At 45.9% G+C, this 22,333-nt stretch overlaps 1 protein-coding gene and 1 non-coding gene across 5 annotated transcripts in view; both read right to left on the reverse strand.

Annotated features, from left to right (window-relative positions):
• CKAP5 (cytoskeleton associated protein 5) overlaps positions 1-22,333 on the reverse strand; it is a 123,521-nt gene that overhangs the window by 16,421 nt on the left and 84,767 nt on the right. For 3 of the 4 annotated variants that reach the window (XM_068260734.1, XM_068260735.1, XM_068260736.1), the window contains exons 26-40: positions 19,421-19,556; positions 19,215-19,300; positions 15,309-15,434; positions 14,066-14,215; positions 12,586-12,789; positions 10,787-10,922; positions 10,507-10,700; positions 7,089-7,258; positions 6,825-6,848; positions 5,821-5,994; positions 4,961-5,081; positions 4,702-4,881; positions 4,433-4,620; positions 4,284-4,359; positions 2,178-2,366 (exon numbers count right to left, since the gene is read on the reverse strand). In XM_068260734.1, coding sequence (XP_068116835.1) covers positions 2,178-2,366; positions 4,284-4,359; positions 4,433-4,620; positions 4,702-4,881; positions 4,961-5,081; positions 5,821-5,994; positions 6,825-6,848; positions 7,089-7,258; positions 10,507-10,700; positions 10,787-10,922; positions 12,586-12,789; positions 14,066-14,215; positions 15,309-15,434; positions 19,215-19,300; positions 19,421-19,556 — 2,154 coding nt within the window. The remainder of the gene's footprint in view (positions 1-2,177; positions 2,367-4,283; positions 4,360-4,432; positions 4,621-4,701; positions 4,882-4,960; positions 5,082-5,820; positions 5,995-6,824; positions 6,849-7,088; positions 7,259-10,506; positions 10,701-10,786; positions 10,923-12,585; positions 12,790-14,065; positions 14,216-15,308; positions 15,435-19,214; positions 19,301-19,420; positions 19,557-22,333) is intronic. The other variant, XM_068260737.1, reaches the window with a different exon arrangement.
• On the reverse strand, positions 12,438-12,545 carry LOC137539285 (small nucleolar RNA SNORD67). Its single transcript, XR_011024985.1, has one exon. It is a non-coding gene; the product is annotated as a small nucleolar RNA SNORD67 (small nucleolar RNA).

A 22,333-nucleotide genomic window follows, 5' to 3' on the forward strand; every position in this document is an offset into this window, starting at 1 on the left:
TCGAAAACGTAGCGTGGCCTACGTGAACTCTCATTGATGACAGAGAGGGTGTGTAGACACATCTAAATTTTTATTTGCCAATGTCTGGCCAATTTTACCACCTCCATTTAGTATAAGAAATCTCCAATACAATCTGTTCATAGTATACAAAATCTGTTGGTCCTCATACTAGATCAGGGGTGTCAAGTACAAAGTGGGCCGATAAACACTGGGACTGTAGGCTGCCATACACTGGTCGATTGCCACCAGATAGATCCATCTAATCTGATCAGTGAGGGATCTAATGGCTGTCCATACACTGCACACAGATTTTTAATAGATTTCAGCTTGAAATCGATTCACAATCTGTGCAGCTGCCTCAGGTCACGCCTGCTCCCCCCGGCCAGCCGCAATACATTACCTGTTCGGCAGGCGCAAGTATCTGGGCTGTCCCTCTCTCCGGCTGGCCATCTCCTCTTCACTTCACTTCCTGTCCCGTCCTGTGAGAAGGGGAAGTTCAAACAGAAGAGCGCCCTGTACTGTTTGAACTTCTGATGGTCACAGGAAGGGATAGGAAGTGAAGAGGAGATGCAGAAGAAGATTGGTAAGATTATTGCTGTGTCGGTTGTCGCAGAATCTAACGCAGCCAACGATGCGCTCCCGATCTGGTGGCGATCAACAGAAATTTTCCACATGGACAGATCGACGGAATAGATTTCAGATGGAAATCGGTCAAACGGTCCATGTATGAGTTATCGATTTCACAGCAGATTCGACCACAGTAATCGAATCTGCTATCGGCAGGAAATAGAGTCAGTGTACGGGCACCTTAAAGGAGAACTGTAGTGAGAGGTATATGGAGGCTGCCAAATTTATTTCCTTTTAAGCAATACCAGTTGCCTGGCTAGCCTGCTGATCCTCTGCCTCTAATACTTTTAGCCCTAGACCCTGAACAAGCATACAGCAGATCAGGCGTTTCACATTTTTGTCAGTTCTGACAAGATAATTTGCATGCTTGTTTCTGGTGTGATTAACACTACTGCTGGCAGATAGCTCAGCAGGGCTGCCAGGCAACTGGTATTGCTTAAAAGGAAATCAATATGGCTGCCACCATGTACCTCTCACTACAGTTCTCCTTTAAGTCTTGGGCCATCCTCAATGTCTAGCGGCCACCTCCCTTCCTTATAAAATTCCCTGGTGTCTAGTGACCCTCTTCCCTCCCCTGTAAAGCACCCTGGTGTCTAATGCCTCTTCCCTCTACTACACAGTTGCCTGGTGTTCAGTGCTCATCCCTCCCCATACAGTTGCCTGTTGTCTAGTGGTCTCCCCATCCCTCCCCTATACAGTTTCCTGGGGTCTGCTTTAATCCCCCACTCCCTCATACGGCTTCCCTGGTGATCTAGGGCTTTACCCCCAGTATAGGCTTCCCTGGTGGTCTAGAGTGGGCCAAACTTGACGCAAAGTGGGGAAACCACCAGAGTGTCAACTTGAATAAGTCTGCGGCCAGATTTGCCGCACAGTTTGACAGGTATGTACATGATGGAAGTGGTAAAATTAGACAATCAAAATTGATAGTGTGTACACTTCCTTACTTAAACTAGGCATTATCATCCTGCTTGTGGACAAAGCAACGTCTCTTCAATCGCCACGTGTGTGTGTGTGTGTGTGTGTGTGTGTGTGTGTGTGTGTGTGTGTGTGTGTGTGTGTGTGTGTGTGTGTGTGTGTGTGTGTGTGTGTGTGTGTGTGTGTGTGTGTGTGTGTGTGTGTGTGTGTGTGTTTTGAGAATCTACTGAGCAGTGGGTGGTTTCTAAGACCTCGTTCATATTATACCTGTTGCCGTGCGCATTTCAGCAAGGCGTATAGAGGCCAACACCCAAGAACATAAGTGTTAAGATTGCACGATCTGATATTCACACTGCTTGCGCTGCGCAGCAGAGCGACGTACGGAAGTGCAGGTGGCAGTGTGCACATTGTGTGTTATATATACACCTGCTGAAAGCAGCCTGAAAACCCGCCCCATTCCCAGCTGGAAGCAGATGCAGGACGTGCATGTCAGCAGCACACAGCATCACCTCCCACAGGGCATACTCTGAATGAAAAATGTGGACACCAATCAATAAGAGTTGTGAGGGTGTTTTTGATTTCTTCTTACAGCTGAAAGGTGTTGCAATAGATGAGAGGACTTGTCAGCTACTCACCTTCGCCCCCTTGAGCTTGCAGAGCGTGTGCAGGAGGGTCTTCAGCGTCCTCATGGGCAGCTCTCCCTTTTGCTGCTTTAGCTTCTCCTTAGGAAGGACCCTCATGAAATTGTGGATGTCCAATAGAATCCGGTCCAGATTAATGTTATTTATGGACTCTGGGAGGAGTCGGATCATCCGCCACAAACACTAAGCAGAAATAACAAACAATACTGATTACACAGCACAGTCCCAGTCCAATGACCCAACTGTATGAAGACACCACACAAGCTCAGCATCAGCCATTAACTGGAGCTGGACATTTTCTCACAGTGCTTTAGAGACACCACTCATTTCATTTTAATATCTGACCCTTAGAGGAACACAATCTAATATGAAATTACAATACAGTCTTGCCCTGAAGTTAAGCATGCTCAAAATGTAAGCTAAAACTGAAAGTAAACCCTAACTACAGTAAGGGGGGAACCAGTATGGCAACTTATGATTGTACTGGAGCCGATTGTCTCACAGGCAGGACCATGGCTCCATCATTGGGCCAATCACTGCACTAGGTGCTACTCAGCGAGTGCAGCGATTGGCCCAATAATGTAGCCATGTCCCAGCCTGCAAGACAATTGGCTCCAGTAGAAACAAGTTGCTGTACTACATCATAGGCTGAAGATTGTGGACACATCGGCATGAAGCTAGGGGAAAGAAGAGGATTAGGGGGGCATCAGAGAACACCTGGACAGCAGGGCATGAAGCTAGAGGTAAGATGAGGATGCAGGGGGACACTGGAGGGCACGAGGGACAACAGGAGGACAAATGGGGACCCAGGATGACACCACAAGGACACTAAAGGTACAAGGGGGACATGGGTACAGAAGAGGTGGCACAGTGGAGAAGGCAGGACGACACAGCACAGGAACTTGAGTGTTTGTAGAAATATAAGGCATCCCCTGAAAATAAGCCCTAGCACAACTTTTGGTGCAAAAAATATAAGGCACCGTCTGATTTTTGGGGAAACATGGTAGAAGCACGTGAAGTGACATGAAAAAAAAAAACCCATATAGTACTATCCCTACTAATAAATTATCAGATGTCCCTTCTGATTTCCAGTACAGCAAGGACTTAAGGTGCCCATATATCAGGCAATGATGGGCAGATCGACTAAGATCTTTCGCGCTACGAATCTGATCAGAGAGATCTGTTGCCTGCCCATACACTGCAGGCCAATTCCCAATAGATGCAGCATTAAATCTCTTGTGAATCCGTCTTGTGATGCCACCCATAAAATATAAATGCCCCCGTCACATTGTAATATCTGCTCCAGCGACTCCCAGTCTCTGTCTCTCCAAAGGGCCACCGTCACAGCGAGCGCCACCATGAAGAGGAGCTTGCGGGAGACAGCGGACAAGACCGGGTGTTGCGGCAGCTGGACAGGTGAGATTTACAATGCACGGCACCAGTGAAGGGAGGGGGAGGTGCGTTTTGTCTCGATATTGCACACGGTTACCGCCGCACACCGGTAGGGCTGGGATTTTCCAGCTTGTTTGATCGATTTGACATATTTCAGCTTAAAATTGGCTGAATTGTTGATCGGGCATGCTCAAACAAAAAAACACTCGAGCCATCTATGCAAAAGAGCTTGCGGAATTCAGTACTAGAAGCCAAAACTCCAAATCATGAGATACTGTAAGGGTTCTGGTGAAGTTTATTGCAGGAACGTTCAAAGGGTGATTGCTTCTGTTTCCTTTTCTGCTAAACAAAGAGTTTGGATTCTAAACAGCAGCTGTGACAGTCTGATGCAATCTTAAAATTAAAGTTATAAAAATACGAGGCTAACGTCTAAGGTTCTATTTATCACCCATACTACACATGTAACTCCACTAGGGATGCATATATTTGCATAACAATTTGCATAAACTCAGAAGAATTTGCATTTCTATATCTCTATAAACATCCCTATCCCTCCAGTTTATTTTCACTTCAGGTTCACTTTAAGTCTCTTCTAGGACACACCCCCTCTAGGGGGTGTGTCTTACATTTTTTCTGTTAGTGCTTTTATCTTTAGAAACCAAAACAATGTTCTTTGTTGAAAGAAAAATCAGACTGAACAATCTGTACCTTCATGACAAGCTCTGAGAACTTGGGGGAGCTGGCTGTTGCGAGTAGACTGTCCTGGAGCAGCATAAGGAGAGCACTGGAGAGAGAAATAACGAGTTAGATAATGGACAAAGATCCCCCAAAAGTTCCCTAAAGTTACAAATACCCACCTTAGTATGTTAGTTTGATCAGATTTCTCCAGAACTTTGACCACAAGGAGGTTGACTGAGCGTACCACTTGCTGGCCTTCCTCAAGGTCTTCCACCCGGGAGTCCAGCATGAGAGTTATGAGACCATGCATCAGATCCTTCAGAACACCGGTGGAGGCTTCCCGAGCTAGACTCTCCATCTGGAAGAGCTGCAAGAGACATGTTGTGAGGCCGCTACCCAAAGCAACAAGAAGCCTACAGAACCAAGAGGAAGGTAGCCACACTCTTACCGAGATCATGTTGCCAATGATACAGCTGTACAGACGCACAATGTCATCCTTGTCTAGCCGCTCATCTGCCATGTGGGTGTTATAAATCAGTCGCAGCTGCATGAAGGTGGCAATCAAGAACTGATCGATGTGACCGGACATGGCCTCTGCCTTGTCCTCTTGTCGCAAAACTTCATCAATCTGAAAAAGCAAGAGTGCATTAGAGACCACCACCCTCAGGGAAAGATCATCTCAAAGACCTGTAGCAGACTCCAGTTACCTGGGCCAAGGCCTGTATACTAGTGTTGATGTCCCTACACGCAATTTGAGATATGACAAAGTTGATCGTAGAGGCAGTATTACTGTGCATGTCATCGAAATGTGGGGAAACCGCCCGGATCCTAGAGAAAATAAAATCAGTATTAAGCAAGAATGTGTGATGGCCTCTGTAGTCTTCAAAACAAAGTTCTACTAGTTGAGTCCTACAGGAAGAACAGAAACCATACCCAGTTGTCATGTAATTCAAGGTTTCAGTATGACTGGCAAAATCCTAAATTATGAAGAATGGTCAGGAGTCTTGGAGGAAGATGGCAGCAAAAGTCACAAAAGCCAATAACTTTGCTGATATCCTGTGGTTAAAACATCCAGTGACAACACCATCACGCCCAAGACCGGCAAAGTGGTGCAAGATGACGCTCGGAAAGTAGAGGGACGCACACCGTTTGGGACAGATCACCTTCTTGCAGAAGTTTTTGCTGAGCCACAATGTTAAGTAGACACCATTGAAGGGACTATTTCCATATTCAAGAATTCCAAATTTTAGGCTACCAAGGGCTCTCAAAGAATGCAGTGTGCGCCAACCACCACACAGACTAAAGTACACACGCTAAAAGGATTGTTGCAAGTGACAGTAATGTCTGTACAACCATTCAGTCTATTGCAAAAGGCCCTAATTCGCTGCTGCTCCTCTTCCTCTCCCAGGACAGACCATGCCCCCAAGATGGTCACTTAGAATGCCAGATTGAAAATTCAGAGACAGGTCTACTTAAAAAAACTCCAGATGCATTGAAGTGTACCTGAGGCGAACCCCAAACCCATCAGTCAATCATCTCACAGACACTCCAAGCAGAGGACACTCACTTTGGTTCTGGTATTAAGACTGGTTCGAAGATTTCATCTAGTTTGTGCTGTACCAGGGCCGGCATCTCACAGCGCACGGTCCCGTTATCGTTCTCAATCTCATCCAGGTCCAGCTGGAACTCCCGTGGGATGGAGTGGACGGGTTCTGGGTGTCCGGCCATGTTGCGGGCTTGGCTGTGTACATGAAAAGACTGGTTGAGGCCAGAGCTCAAAATAAATTTGTAATAAAATGAAAAGCAGTCTCGTGTTTTACAGCTTATAAAAACGGCTAACTTATTAATCACTTCTCGCTATCCAGAGATTATTGATAAACACGAGTGAAACCACACCATTGCCGCCGCCGCCGCCCCCCCCCCCCGGTTATAATTTACCCGTCACACTCTCTGCACAGAGTGTCCTGCCCTATTTCAGTTTATGGCAGCCAGCAGATCTCTTTCCAATCAAAGAGATCTGTCTCAGTCAATCAGCTGCCAAACACCACTAGACATATGGCCACCTTAAAGGAAACTGAGAAAAAAAAAAAAAAAGCCAATTACTTACCTGGGGCTTCTTCCAACTCCCTGAAGTCATCGTAGTTCCTCGCCATGATCCTGCACTGCTGTTCCCCAGTGTCCCCCTTCAAATGCTGGACGCGCGTCCCTGTGCCACATGCCTCCTCCAACACACTCCCGCAATAAGCAAGAAATAGCTACCATGCATGCGCAGAACTCAGCGCCAGGAGTGCAATAGAGGAAGCACTGAACATGCGCAGAGGCCGGAGACTAGCCAAGCTATTGATGGACCCAGCAGAAGATCGTCAGTGAAGCACAGAATCACAGCGAGGGAGCCGGACGACTTCAGCGGGCTGGAAGGAACCCCAGGTAAGTAACTGGGCATTTTTATTTCTTCAATTAAGTGTCCCTCTGTGCTAACAAAACATAAATCTCCCCCGCATGAAGATAGCCAAAAATGATGAAGAAATACATGCACATAGAAGGAAAAAAGTAGGGGAAGACATTACTTACATTCTATACGTACGATACATAATTCTGTCCCAAGAGAAGCAGTGATGGAAGAATAGAATATTTAGATATTTCATGCAAGACCGAGCCAAAGAAGAGTTATAAAGCACAGTTAAGAGCAGGGGCATGCAGTGACCAATCAGAAACAACCTCACTCATTTCTGAGGGAAGACTGGTTAGTCTGAGGACCTGGCCTCACTACTCTGGCGCACACACACACACACACACACACACACACACACACACACACACTGAAATGGGACATACTTGAGTTTGGAAGACATGTCTTCTGGCGGTGCTTTCCGCACCATGCTGGCATTAGCGTTCTGAACCCGCTGTGGCTTCTCTTCCACTTGTTTGGCTGGAGGTGGTGCAGCTTGTTTCTTCCCAGCACGCTTTATCCGCTCCTCCAGCATGCTCATGTCCTTCTCCGAGAGCTGCAGGGGAGAAGGTGGAGGTGTGAGGACCACAAGCCAACATATCTCAGGCGTAATATGGACAGTAGTGACCAATAGTGATATTACTCTAATGTAGGGGTCCCCAACCACCGCGCCGCGGCCCACTGGCAGTCCGTGGGCAGTTTCTGGCTGGGCCTCTCGCTCCCCCTCCCCCCCCGTAATGGTACCTTAGCTGGCGGCAGCTTCCCCTTTCACATTGCACTGTCCGCCCCTCTCCTCCATGCCTGTGTTTTCATTCACAGTAGCGCGTCTCCCAGCTGCTGCGAACAAGCAGGAAGCAGGGCAGCGGTTCCCCTGGTAACGGCGATATACATTGCCGCTACAGGAAGCCGCTTCCTGCTTGTTCCCAGCAGCCGGGAGACGCGTTGCTGTGAATGAAAACACAGGCATGGAGGAGAGGGGCGGACAGCGCAATGTGAAAGGGGAAGCGGCCGCCAGCTAAGGTAACAGTGGCGTCCGAGGGGGGCAACTACCTATACTGGGGCAACCCTACTCCCTATACTAAAAATTCAAAAAAGGTCCGCACACTCCAGTGTGGTCAATCCACATTTATTTGACGAAGTGTGACATTATGCCATTCAGCACCAACAAGTCGTTTCGGGGCCACGGTGTCAAGTATTTATAGTTGTACTCCTTTTATATATCAGGAATTTATATCTTGATTTATCCCTAGCTCATAGTCTCAAAATTACTGTTGAAATGAGTAATCAGTTTTTGTATAACCAGTTTTATATCTCGCACAGAGTGTAATGATGTGAAACTATTCTCATGTATGCCCACACTTTTTCTCACGCTGAAAATGACGTAACTAATAGCTGAAATATTTTAGCAAGTAGCTAATAGTTGGCAAGGTCTCCTAGAATGACTCATAAGATAGAAAGTGAAACCAAAAGCACATTACATCATCGGAATGAATGTTTGGATTGTGATGTGCTCACATACGCGTATGTTAATCAGCAGGAGGAGTTAGATTTCTTTCTTTGTTCCAACACTATAAAGATAGGTAACGAGAGAGAGATTTTTAGGCTGCTGCTGCTCTTGCTTAAACGGTCTCTAAGAACTGGTAATGTATCTCATGCAATATAGTTTTTGGTGGACAGTATATGTTAGCAGAGATCTTAGTAATTGGCATCTTAAGCATAACTTTCCTATATGTAATTTTTTGTATATTCTCTGTATATTATCACAAGAATACATTATATTTAGTGATAATTCTCTTGTCTGCTTGTTCTGTTTAATTCAACCTGGGATATGCTAAAACAAATATATGCAAGCTTTCAGTGGCTTAATACCCATTGTTAACGGTTTATAGTAGTAACGCTAAATGAAGAGTTGCACTTCTTTCTGTTAATAATCCTGCCTAATGTGTAGGAGCTGGCAACCGAGGGTCCCCTTTGTCAATTGTTGCCTTGACAAAGGGGACCCTCCGTGGCCCCGAAATGACTCGTTCGTGCTGAATGGCATAATGTCATGCTTTGTCAAATAAATGTGGATTGACCACACTGGAGTGTGCGGACCTTTTTTGAAATTTCCACGTTTGGGTCCAGCACCCCTGCTAACGGTGTGCGACTCTTTGTATGCATATCTACTCCCTACACTGGGGCAACTATACCTAGATACCCCATACCTGGCTACCTTTGCCGCACCCGACTAAAGCTCCTCCCCCTGAAAACCCACCACGCCCATCAGCCACACCACCAAACCCACCCCAGTCCCCAGGGAAAAGAGTTTGGTGTGGATGGCTGTCCCAGGGCCGAAAAAGGTTGAGGACCCCTGCTCTAAGGTGTAAACTGGTGCCACCTAGGGGCAGACACTGAGGTTAGCAAAGTAAGACCTGATACACACCATGCAATTTCCACTTTACACCCAATCGTTTGAATATTGTATAGGCGTGTACACTTTTTTTTCTACATCCGATCGATGTCAAATCTGAACTCTTGCTCTAGTAGACTCTGAAGTGAAAATTAGCATTGTGTGCATCAGGCCTAAATCTTATCAGCAACTGTGTTAATGCCCATGTCCAGTTTTGGACATCATAACCTATTCCCCCTCGATACCCTGGAACTCCCACATGTTCCAGGTGCTCCTGAACAGGTAAGGCAGTGCCACCACATCTAATCACAGCAGCCTGGCCTCTCATAAAAACAAAAAATATGGAAACATACCTTCTTTTAATATCCTAACTTGAGTTGATGAGCAAGAAATTCTAAGGGAGGTGCCAAAGGGGATGTGGCCAACAAGACAGCAAAATCAGTTTACCCCTTTGCATACTCATGCAAATTACTCATCCAGGATCTACAGCTACTCCAAGAGTCAAGTTTAAAGCCGGGGTCTTCGTTACAAAATGCTACATTCTCCTGCATAGTCACATATGCTGCACACACTCAGATATGCGCCTCTGCATGGCATACGTGATCATTAGAAAAGAATACATTTTCCAGCGTATAGACCCCAGCTTTTAACAGAGGGATAGCAGTGGTTGCTGGATGATTGAGTGTGCAAAAGGATTAGGCAGGGGCCACAATGGTTCAGTTTTCAGGGCACTTTTCTGCACACTACATGCGTTCGTATGCAGAAATATATGCATTTTTTTTTCACAGCAGCTAATGTAATTGGAGAAAAAAAAAAAAAAAAAAAAGACATCCTGCAGCGTAATTCCGCAAAGGTCAGTGTTTTTTCAGCGTGAGAAAAATGCATTAAGTGTGAACTAGCGCATCAATTAACATGATTTCTCCGCTTAAGTCAGTTTTTCTGTGCAGAAAACGTGCAGTAAAAATAGACAAGTGTGTCCCTTGCCCTATTTTGCTGGTCTCCCGCAATGACATCGGAGAGGGCATTGTGGGTGCCACTTGCCCCTTACTAACGCAGAAGTGGTACTGTACCAGCCATGGACCTCCTTCCACCTCCCTCCCCCCCCCCCACCCCAAATTTTTTTAAATTTTTTTTTTACAATTGAGCAGCAGGGCAACGGTGCAGGTACTGGTCACAGCAAACATGGACAATGCCTTGAAGGCACTGACGAGACTGAACATTTATGGCGCTTTTCTCCTGTCAGACTCAAAGCACAAGAGCTGCAGCCACTGGGACGCGCTCTATAGGCAGTAGCAGTGTTAGGGTGCTGACTTCCTGAACAGTAAGAGCGAGATTCGAACCTTGGTCTCCTGAAGTGAAGCAAATGAATATTGTAGTTTTTCATTCATCACTATGGGGATGGGGGGTAAACTTACATTTCCGATGAGCTTGAAGACTTGTTCCCCGTGCACATTATACACAGCCACTATGGTGTTGAGTGCCGCATTGCGTACGGTCGTATCACGGTCTCCGATCTGGGAGGCGATCTCCTTCAGAGCTTTGGCAGGAGTAGGCTGGCACACGTTCATTCCATAGGATTCCACCAGACAGCCCAGCTCCTCTAGGCACTCTATGGAGGAGGAGACAGGGAGTTGTACGCAATGTGCAGGCCATGTCCCACCCCACCTCTGATCAGCACAGACGCCCACTAGTCACCTGCTCGCTGCTTGGAGTTCTTGGACTTGATTCCTTCCATCACAAAGTTGAACATCTTGCTGGCTGGGTACACCTGGCACATCTTGTTCAGAATGGCACGCACGTCCTTCCGCACAACATCCTTTGACTCTCCAACCTAAACAGTAACGGCAGATCATCACCATTCCAGGAATGAAGTCTCTGATCATGATGCCTTGGCAGCAGCCAGAGGCTTCCTGTATCCTCACACTACACATTTTGTTTTATAGGTTTAGTAGGTCGGTCAATTATAATTTGTGTTTGTGTAAGAGGTCATATTCTGCACTATAGTGGTGCTTCCAAGTCATCCCAATTAAAGTCCCAAATCTTAGCATTGGACTATTAGACTGAATATCACACAGTGAGCTCCTCTGAGGACAGTCAGTGATATGACTATGTACTCTGTAAAGTGCTGCAGAAGAGGTCAGCGCTATTTAAATACATAATAATATGGTAGGACATTAGCTTTTAGACATCATTAGCAGGATTAGATTGTGAGCTCATCTGAGGATAGTCAGTGACATGACTATATACTCTAAAGTGCTGCAGAAGATGTCCGTGCTACAAAAATGCATAATAATAAATAGACATGCGACTGACTATAAGGGCCCTTTTCCACTAGCAATCGCAAATCACAAACGCCAGCAGATTTTTCATTTGCATTGCCCCTCTTGAAAATCTCAATTGCTTTCTGGAGCGATTATTAACTCAAATCACTATAGTGGAAAATACTTCTCATGATTTCTATGATAAAGTAGCAACCCTAGCGATTAAAAAAAAAAATCACTAGCGATTTAGCTGTGTAGTGGAAAAAAACCCTAATAGGGATTAGTGACATGATTATGTACTCTAAAGTGCTGCAGAAGAGGTCAGTGCTATACAATACTGGCAGTCCCTACTTATGACTCGCAGAAATTTGTTTGTATGAAAAATTATAATGCAAGTACAAAATACCCATTCTATTACTGGTTTTTGTTTAATGCTACACTATTGTGTAAACTGCTGTAAGTTTAAAATAAATTAAAACCAGGTAAAAAAACAACCCAAAAACCATTGATTTACTTTCAGACAACTCTGGATTTGGACATCTAGTATAAACATTTATCCACATTTCCCTAGAACACATGACTATTTACAACCAAATTCAATTTACAAAGCCAGAATGTAATCTGCTAGTAAGTAGGGGACTGCCTGTAATTATATTAGACTATGGTAGGATTCGAGTGTGAGCTCCTCTGAGGACTGTCAGTGACATGACTATGCACTCTGTACTCTATATAGCACTGACATCTTCTGCAGCACATTACAAATACATAATTATGGTAGGACACTACACTATGGTAGGATTACACTGAGCTCCTCTGAGGACAGTCAGTGACATGACTATATACTCTGTAAAGTGCTGCAGAAGAGGACAGTGCTATATAAATACATAATATGGTAGGACAGACTATGAATATGGTAGGGATTAGAGTGTGAGCTCCTCTGTTTTGATTTGACATCTGAATCACTGCTGCCGGTGTGGTGGAAAGCAAAAGGACCGAGAATCAATGCTAACCACAAGCTCTACCAGTAAGACTACCTAAAAAAAAACAAAAAAAAAAAACTTCAGACGATGTCTGGTGGGAGTAGAATGGAGTCAGATGGCCCCTGTGCACATGGGTGTGTCAGCACATTGGCTCTGTGGGCCCCGCAGTTACACAACACCGTGGGGCCCCTGGTGCAACTCATCATCCTCCAGAAATGGACACTCCCACCACTGACCAAGAACATTAACTGACCTTCAGGAGCAGGTATGGAATGAAGGAGGTGGCTTCCAGCTCAGTCAGGTGGTACTCCTCTTGGCTAAGCATGGCGAAGAGCAGCTTCAGATACTCCAAAGCCTTCATCAACACACTCGTATTGGTGTCAAAGAAACGCAGGGTGAACCACTTGAGGATCAGGTCCAAGCAGCTCATGACTCCTTCCTTCTCGCTCTCCAGGTGCTGCAATTAGAGCAAAACCTCATTGTAACATCAAAGAAACAGGACACTAAGGGCTTGCTGATAAGCATGTGCCAGCATTCTTCACCCCACAGGAGACACAGAACAGCAGAGCTTGTTTCCAGGGTCGCCTCAAAGGGAAAAATAAGCATCAAAATGCAATGGCGCAACCTACAGGGTGTGTAAGCCTAAAGGTGGCCATACACTGGTCGATTTGCCATCAGATTCGACCAACTGACAGATCCCTATCTGATCGAATCTGATCAGAGAGGGATCGTATGGCTACCTTTACTGCAAACAGATTGTGAACCGATTTCAGCCTGAAACCGTTCACAATCTGTTGTGGTGGTGGTGGTGCTGCCGCCGCTCCCCTCGCCCGCATACATTACCTGATCCGGCCGGCGCGACTCCAGTCCCCAGGTCTCCGCTGTCTTCTCCGCTCTGGTCTCCGGCCCCGGCATGCTTTACTCCTTCCTGCCCGGCAGGAAGTTTAAACAGTAGAGCGCCCTCTACTGTTTAAACTTCCTGCCGGGCCAGAGGAACTGAAGCATGCCGGAGACCAGCGCGGACACAGAGCAGCGGTGACCGGGGGTAGTCGTGCCGGCAGAGCAGGTAATGTATTGCCGCTCTATTGCGTCGGGTACTCGAACACTGCTAGCGATGCGCTCCCTACCCGCGGGCGATCGACGCTAATTTTCCACACGGAGCAATCGACGGGATCGGACGAAAAGGATCGAAATTCGGCGTGTAGCGCGAACGATTGGCAGCAGATTCGATCCCAGTGATCGAATCTGCTGTCGAAACGCCGGCGAATCGGGCCAGTGTATGGCCACCTTTAGGTCCAAGTGGTTAAACCCACTCTTTGGGCACATAAAAAAACATGAAAAAGCATCCCCTCCTTGTATGAAAGGGGATAACTTCCAATGCAGAGAGCAGTAAAAGCTCATACAGCTCTGCTAACTGACAAAAATCTCACATTTCCTGGCCAGAGTAAGCAGTTTTCTCTTCACTCTGCTTCCCCTACCCTCCTCTGCCAAACAGATACATTACTGTGGTAACGGCTGACTCACTTTAGCAGAGGTGGTTGGGGGAGCAGAGTGGAGAGATCAGGCAGAGAGCTTCTTGCTGGCAAGGATTATACAGTTGCTCATTAGCAGAGCTGTAACTTTTACTGCCCTTTTTGTTTTTGATTGAACACTCAGGAAGTGTGGTAGTACTTACATTGTAGTTTAGAGTTTAATGCCACTTGGAATTCTATTCTTGTGCTTAGCAGTCTCACCTCTGTCATCACCGTGATGCCCTTTATGTGGTGCTGGAAGTCTGCATGGAACAGCTCGTCTTGGAGCCATTTGGCCACACACGTTGACATTTGCGTTTTCAGCTGTTCGATGTACTCGTCACGAGGGGTGGGAAAGTTCCACTTCAAGACCTGTAAGATTCACAACAACCATGTCAAGCAAAATAGAACTCATATTGTAAGAGTAGTAGTAGTAGAAGAAGTAGTAGTAGTCGTAGAAGAAGTAGTAGTAGTCGTAGAAGTAGTAGAAGAAGTAGTAGTAGTCGTAGAAGAAGTAGTAGTAGTCGTAGAAGAAGTAGTAGTAGTCGTAGAAGAAGTAGTAGTAGTCGTAGAAGTAGTAGTCGTAGAAGTAGTAGAAGAAGTAGTAGTAGTCGTAGAAGAAGTAGTAGTAGTAGTCGTAGAAGTAGTAGAAGAAGTAGTAGTAGAAGTAGTAGTAGTCGTAGAAGTAGTAGAAGAAGTAGTAGTAGTCGTAGAAGAAGTAGTAGTAGTCGTAGAAGTAGTAGTAGTCGTAGAAGAAGTAGTAGTAGTCGTAGAAGAAGTAGTAGTAGTCATAGAAGAAGTAGTAGTAGTCGTAGAAGTAGTAGAAGAAGTAGTAGTAGTAGTCGTAGAAGAAGTAGTAGTAGTCGTAGAAGAAGTAGTAGTAGAAGAAGTAGTAGTAGTCGTAGAAGTAGTAGTCGTAGAAGTAGTAGAAGAAGTAGTAGTAGTCGTAGAAGAAGTAGTAGTAGTAGTCGTAGAAGTAGTAGAAGAAGTAGTAGTAGAAGAAGTAGTAGTAGTAGAAGTAGTAGTAGTCGAAGTAGTAGAAGAAGTAGTAGTAGTCGTAGAAGAAGTAGTAGTAGTCGTAGAAGTAGTAGTCGTAGAAGAAGTAGTAGTAGTCGTAGAAGAAGTAGTAGTAGTCGTAGAAGTAGTAGAAGAAGTAGTAGTAGTCGTAGAAGAAGTAGTAGTAGTCGTAGAAGAAGTAGTAGTAGTCGTAGAAGTAGTAGTAGTCGTAGAAGTAGTAGTAGTCGTAGAAGTAGTAGTAGTCGTAGAAGTAGTAGGCTCTCCCTCCCCAAGTAAAAATGTAGGTGTAACTCAAGTATAAGGCGACCCCTGCACTTTTCTTTAGCGAATCAGCGCTCTATGACAACCAGGTGTGACACTAATAAAGGGCACACGCTATAACTGCTATAAAAACAGAGGACCACTAGCCTAGATACCTAAATTGATTACCATCATCATGTAAGCTTACCTTCAAACCCTTCTCCTCCTTCACCCGCTGCTCCTTCCCATTGGGAACAATGATGATGATAGGTCCAGACCTGTCCTCCTCATCCTTAGCGTTTGGCTTGCTTGGCACTTTCTTTGCCGGCGCCGCCTGTAGGAGAGAGATAAACAGCCACACGTCACACTGCAGCCATCAGCAGGAAGGATTAGCAGTGCTTCTGAAGACAGTGTGGGTAAAGCCTCTGCCATGCTTAGTACATCACTGTGATGAGTTAGAGAAGGTGCTGTGAGCGGTATATATAGAGTCCTCTGTGTGCAGGTTAGAAGTCTGGCTCAGGAGCCAGCAGTGCTCAGCACCACAGCATTCAGTGTGTAGCTCATCCCCCTGCATGCCACAGAGGCCCAGAGTGCGATATGCCAGGAGAGCCCAGTGCAAAGAGAAGACATGTGACACACCAATCCTGCCGCTGCAGATAGATTACCGCCTGTTTACTTTGCTTGGTTTTGGACAGACTGGTGTTTGCCTTCGTTGGGGTCATACTGGTATTACCCTCTGATGACACAGACGGGCCCTACAGAGAAGGACTACACGATTACACAACAGTACAGAGTACACGTGGCACACAAGTTACACACACAGGCAGGGTCGGATTTACAGCTCAGGAGCCCATAGGCACGGAAGTTATGGCGCCCTAAACTCCGCCCCTCGGTTCGGGCCACACACCCAAATTACACACACTTCATGCGAGTGTGGCCTCTCCCCCCCCCCCCCCCCCATCTGAATAGCAGAGCACAAATACCTATTGGAAATCCAGGTTCTTTGGTCTCCTCTGCATTGCAGCCATTCAGCATGCAGCAGTGTTCCTACACAGGCTTCCAATGTAGCACGATATGCATTCAGGACCCTGATGGAGGAACGCAGCTGCGTGCTAAAAGGCAGGAGGTGCAGACGAGACAGGAGGACCCAGAGCCAGAGTTGGTATTTCTGCTCTGCTATTCAGATGGGGGAAGAAAGATGTGCTCCCATAAGTCCCCAATCCCTTCTGCAGTCACAGGAGTAGAGAGGCTATTGTTACACCATTGCCTGCCTGCAGCCTAGATTAACTCCTTAAAATGCCTGACTGTGGCCTAGACATCAACCCACTGCCCTGCCTTTATGAAGTACAGGGTGGTGCACGAAAGACTGGCCCAGCTGCCTGTCAGGAATGCAAGTATACAGGCAAATGCTGGCTGGACTGCCCTCATGTGCCTCTTGCTCTATCCCTGCTGTGTGTCCTCTCCAGCTTTACTGAAGCCTGTATTGCCTTCACTTACACATACAGCAACAAATACAAGCAACACAGACTTTATTAAAGCCAGAGACGGCACACGCAGCAAGGATTGAGGAAGAGGTGCATGGGGGACCAGCGCCTGCACTGTAAACCTGCCCTAAAGGCCCATACACACATTTGTTAAGTTGGCCAATAACAACCACCTCAGCCGATAATTAGACATGTGTACGGCAGCACTCGACCCCCAACCTGTAGTAATCCCCCTAGCAGATCTACTCACCTCCAATCATGCCAATCCCCCGCTGATCCCATTGATTGTGTCACTACCCCACCCACTGCGTGATGTCACACACTCTCCACTCATCATCCCTCAGTCACACCTTCTGCATAGCAACACAGACCCCAGCCCAGCGATGTCGCCCTAGAGGATCAGGTCCTGATCCACAAGTGATATCCATGAAAGGTGTGTAGGCCCCCTTACTGCTCCCAAGCTGACTGTCACCTAGATGAAACCCTCCCCCCAGGCAGACTGCAGCCTGGCCAATAACCATTCCATACCCACCCCGCTCACCATGCCTTTTTTAACAAAGGCTTGTTTCCAGTAGGGCTGAATCCGTTCCAGATCTGCAGTTTCCCCACATACGATTCGGAGGGAAAGCTGCCCATCTGATCACTGGGCTTGTTGTCCGAATTGCATGCCGATGCGGTTATGGGCAGCATGCTGAAATTTCCTGTAGCAAGCATCAGAATCCCTATAGCAGTTACATGGCTAAGTGAATCAGCATCGGCTTTGCAGCAGCACGGGTGCCGTGTAGGATTTGGAGGCAGATTATGCACCTCAGTGGAAATGGGCCCTAAAACACACACTGTACATTCACACACACAGTTTACACACTCAGTATACACACACACACACACACACACACAAAGACAGACTCCCCACACAAAGACACACACTACACATACACAGACAGAACACACCATACAAAGACACAGACATATAAAGTCACACATACACACACCTCACTCCCCCTTCCCACCACATTCAGGCAGCAAGTTGAAAAGAAAAAAAAACCTTCACCACAGCCTTGTCATGTCCATGCTCCCCAGCTGTGAGTGGCAGCATCACACTCCCCCTTCTCTCTTCGGCTATAGCGCCTGTAGGCACGTGCCTACTGTGCCTTATGGTAAATCCGGCCCTGCACACAGGCCCTACAGAGCAGGGCTACACAACAGTACAGAGTACACGGGGGAGAGTGTAAGGCTTTTCTTGGTTTTCAAAATGCATTTCCTGAACAACAGCTGCTCAGTCTGAGGGAGGAAACAGTGTGCGAATAGGGAGGCTGGCATCTTACTGTTTTGGTGATTAAACTGCCATTCAGGAAATGCTTTGGAGTGAGCTGCAGTGAGATTTGACGCACTGCACAGTGTGCATTTTACACGGTAACATGAAAGTCCATAGACTTCCATTATATCATTCACACTACAACAGTGAGTTGCTGCTGTGGTACATTTCAACTCAATGGGGGTGAAAACTCAGAAATGCTCAAACCCATTCATGGAGTTTTTATTCATGCACTTTAACTGACTGGCTAGTGTGAATGAGACGGAGAATCCCCTTTTTACTTGAGTGGTCCTTTAAAAAGGACACATCCAAGCACTGACCTGGCGAGGTCGGCATCTCCACCAGAGGGGACCGGCGGGAGCCACCAGAGCAGCGGTGAGGGCACAGGACGGATGCCAGGGGCTGGAGGAAGCCCCAGGTAAGTTTTTTTTTTTAATTGCTCGGACCTTCCCTTTAGACAGTAGTGCACTTGTAAGGAACACGCACTAGAACCATGGCTGGAAAATGCATTCTACTCATATGAAAGTGCAACACTCACAAATCCTCTACAGATTTAAAGGGAAGGTCCAAGCAAAATATAAAATGGAGTTTCACTTACCTGGGGCTTCTACCATCCCCATGCAGCCATCCTGTGCCCTCGTAGTCACTCACTGCTACTCCAGTCCCCCGCTGGCAGCTTGCCGACCTCAGAGGTCGGCGGGACGCATTGCATACATTTTTACGCATTACCACTAGTGCAGGAACATTAACACATACATTTTTACGCATTACTGGTTCAATACGTACATTTACGCATTGAACCAGTAGTGGGAAAAAATGTATGTGTTATGTTCCTGCACTAGCGGTAATGCGTAAAAATGTACGTAATGCGGCCTGCCAACCTCCGAGGACTGGAGCAGCAGTGAGTGACTACGAGGGCACAGGATGGCTGCATGGGGCTGGTAGAAGCCCCGGGTAAGTGAAACAGTTGGTGCTGTCTGGATTTTTTTCATATCTGCCAATAGTAAAGATGAGGACCTGCAGGCTGATTGTGGATCAGACAACAAATTACATGGCGAATATCAATCATTTTTTGATCTCGCCTCTCTTTGCAATGTATTTATCCCCCCTCCCCCTTTTCACTACAGTTCCTCTTTTAGTTGAGCCCACACCAGAAAAACAGCCTGCACTACAATTGTTCAGGAGCTAAAACCCATTTGCTTAGTGTTCACTTGCATCAAACATCCCATAAGATTCAGAACAGCTCTGCAGGTCATGTGATGCTGGAAGTGAGTGACGTCACAGCCTTAGAATATTAATCTAGAAGTGTCCTTACCTTTCCTTTAGCTGCTGGCCCAGCAGGTTTGCCCTTTTTGGGGTCTGGTTTGCTCTCTGAAGCAGGTGGTCCTGAATCGTAAACAGCTGGTGGAAACATTAAGGAAACCAAAAACAAGTCATTGAGTGTGCCCATCTTCCAGAGGACGGCAGAAGCTCAGGCTCTCCAGCTGCCATGTACGGAGTATCAGCGCATTCTGTACATACCTGCTGCTGGGGCTGGCGTTGCAGGCGGGGCCGCTGCTTGTTTGGCGGTTGTCTTGCCTGCAGGAGCAGCAGGTTTGGCCGGCATGCTGGCTTTCGCCTTCTCCAGCATTGCGAGAACTTGGTCCTTGGACGCAGGCTGGAATTACAAGCGGTAAATTACAGGCCAGCGCTGGACAGTTTAGTTTGAGGTGTGGCAGGTCAGTGAGAAGGTGACTGACCAGTTCTATGGCCTGTACCATAGTTATGTTTTATGTTGCACAAATTTCAGAAATCGGGAGTGAAGATTTTGTTGTCAGCGGAACGCTGTAGCTACAAGATGCTCCAATCAGGTTAGAAGTGTATGTATATGAATGTACAGCGAAGGGCACACTGTCACACTATGCAGAAATCATAACTGGCTGCACTGATCTAACAAAGCTCAACAAACTGCTTAGGCATGTATTTACTAGATTGAGGGCTCGTTCCCACTGTTGCGACACGATTTCGGCCGCATTCCGACGCTTGTAAAAACGCATGCGGATGAGTTTCCGCATGCGTTTTTACCCGCGATTTCGCATGCGATTTCGCATGGCAGGGTGCCATGCGAAATTAACCATGACACTGCCAGGGCTAAATAAAATTGAAAAAGGTGCGAAATCGCACGCGAAATCGCGGGTAAAAACGCATGTAACAAACGCATGCGTTTTTACTATTAAATACATTAGCGGCGATTCGCACGGATTCCCGACGCAGGCGAAATCGTTGGCTCTTTTGTGCGTTTTTTTCACGCTGAAAAAAACGCACCTCAACAACGCTACAGTGGAAACAGGCCCATCCACTTGCATTACATGTGCGGGTCTGCATGCGTTGGACGCATGCAGATTCGCGATAGTGGGAACGAGCCCTCATTCATGCTCTGGTAAAGTGTTTTTTCTTTTTCAAACCCCAGTTTTGTTAAAATTCAATAAAAAAAAAACAAAAAACACACACCTTAGGTTTTGTTCACATTAAGGCAGAATGGCGGTGCGATGGTAACACGCACGATATCTGCGCCGCTGATCCCATTTACTACTGTGAATGGGTCAGAGCTGCGCTTGGCCCAAAAAAAAAACATGCATGCAGCAGTGCGCTAGTGTATCGCACCGAGCATATGACATGAATGGCAGAAGTGCTGACTATGCCCACCATACGTGTTGCCGAAATACGCACGGCAGCGTGTATGTGAACGAGGAATAATAATAAAATGCACAACAAAAACCCCCAGTGCCATTAAGTTTTGATTATATGGCAACAATCTTGACTTACCAGCAAACCTGTACACTAGAGAAGTACAATCATAGTCAAGTCATAAGCAGTACTTAAAAGGACAACTGAAGTGAGATATATGGGGCTGCCATAATTCCTTTTAAAGGACACCCGAAGCGAAAATAAACTAATGAAATAAATGATTGTATACATCTTCCTTCTCCTAAAAATTACTTTAAGATATTCCACAGGTTTATTTTAGGTTTGAATCTACTTATGTTTAACTGTTTTATTGTTTTTGCTCAATGGACACATTCATTGAAGTATGCCAGAGCTAAAATCTATGAACTATTGACCTTTTTTTATCTCTTTCTTGCTCTCAGAAGCAATTTTCCGCTAGGAAAGGGTTTTATAGTTGGAATTTCTTATCAGTGTGGGGCACACTGTAGTCACTTCCTGTCTGAGTCAGGACTGAGTTAGCCACTTACATACCTGATATTTAACTCTTTCAGGCAGAAAAAGAAAAACCGCAACACAGCATAGCGGTTTGTGTGACACTGTACATACCCATGTCTATCTCATGTCACACGTCACTTCGGATATCCTTTAACCATTTCAGCCGCCCAGACATGAAGCTCACGTCTGAGCGGCTGCTCTGATGCACTCCGGTGCGATCGCGCCCCATGTCCCCCGGTAGCCCTGGGATCAGTGAAAGGGAACATGGTTCCCGATCACCGATCCCTGTCCCCCGCAGAAAAACCAAAGCGCTCACCCGTGAGGCTTCAGTTCTTCTGCCAGGAAAGATTTCCACATCGCCCTTGTACTTCCCCTTAGCGAGAAGTACAAGGAGGGTAAACAAAAATTAAGGTGGCCATCTTGTGGCCAAATAGTAAAACTACATCTACATATATTTTGCAGTACAATTTACACATACAAGAACACTAAAAATTAACTGTTTATGCCCAACACCAAAATATTACCCAAATAAAATTGATAGAAAAAAAAAATTACAACTAAAAAAAATAAAATAAAAAAATAGACAAATAGTTACCTAAGGGTCTGAACTTTTAAAAAATGTTTGTAGTATACCCCCTTCAAATGCATATTTAAAATTATAAGCTTGTAAATAGTGATGGGCACAAAACGGAAACAATGCACCTTTATTTCCAAATAAAATATTGGCGCCATACATTGTGATAGGGACAAAAATGTAAATGGTATAATAATCGAGACAGACAAGCAAATATATGACATAGGTTTTAATTATGCTAGCGTGGATTTTTTTAAAGCTATAATGGCTGAAAACAAAAATGATTTTTTTCCATTTTTTTCTTATTAATCCTGTTTAAATGCATTTATAGTAAAGTGGCTCTTAGCAAAATGTACCACCCAAAGAAAGCCTAATTAGTGGTGGAAAAAAAACAAGATATAGATCAATAAATTGTGATTATTGATAAAGTGATTAGCGAATTAATGGGAGGTGAAAATTGCTCTGATGCATAAGGTGAAAAATCTCTGCGGGCTGAAATGGTTAAGCAATACCAGTTGCCTGGCTGTCCTGCTGATCTTCTGCCTCTAATACTTTTAGCCACAGGCCCTGAAACAAGCATGTAGCAGATAAGGTGTTTGACAAGATTAGCGGTATGCTTGTTTCTGGTGTAATTCAGACTACTGCAGCCAAATAGATCA

The sequence above is a fragment of the Hyperolius riggenbachi genome, chromosome 11, assembly GCF_040937935.1.
Source record: "Hyperolius riggenbachi isolate aHypRig1 chromosome 11, aHypRig1.pri, whole genome shotgun sequence".
Classification (NCBI taxonomy): Eukaryota; Metazoa; Chordata; class Amphibia; order Anura; family Hyperoliidae; genus Hyperolius; species Hyperolius riggenbachi.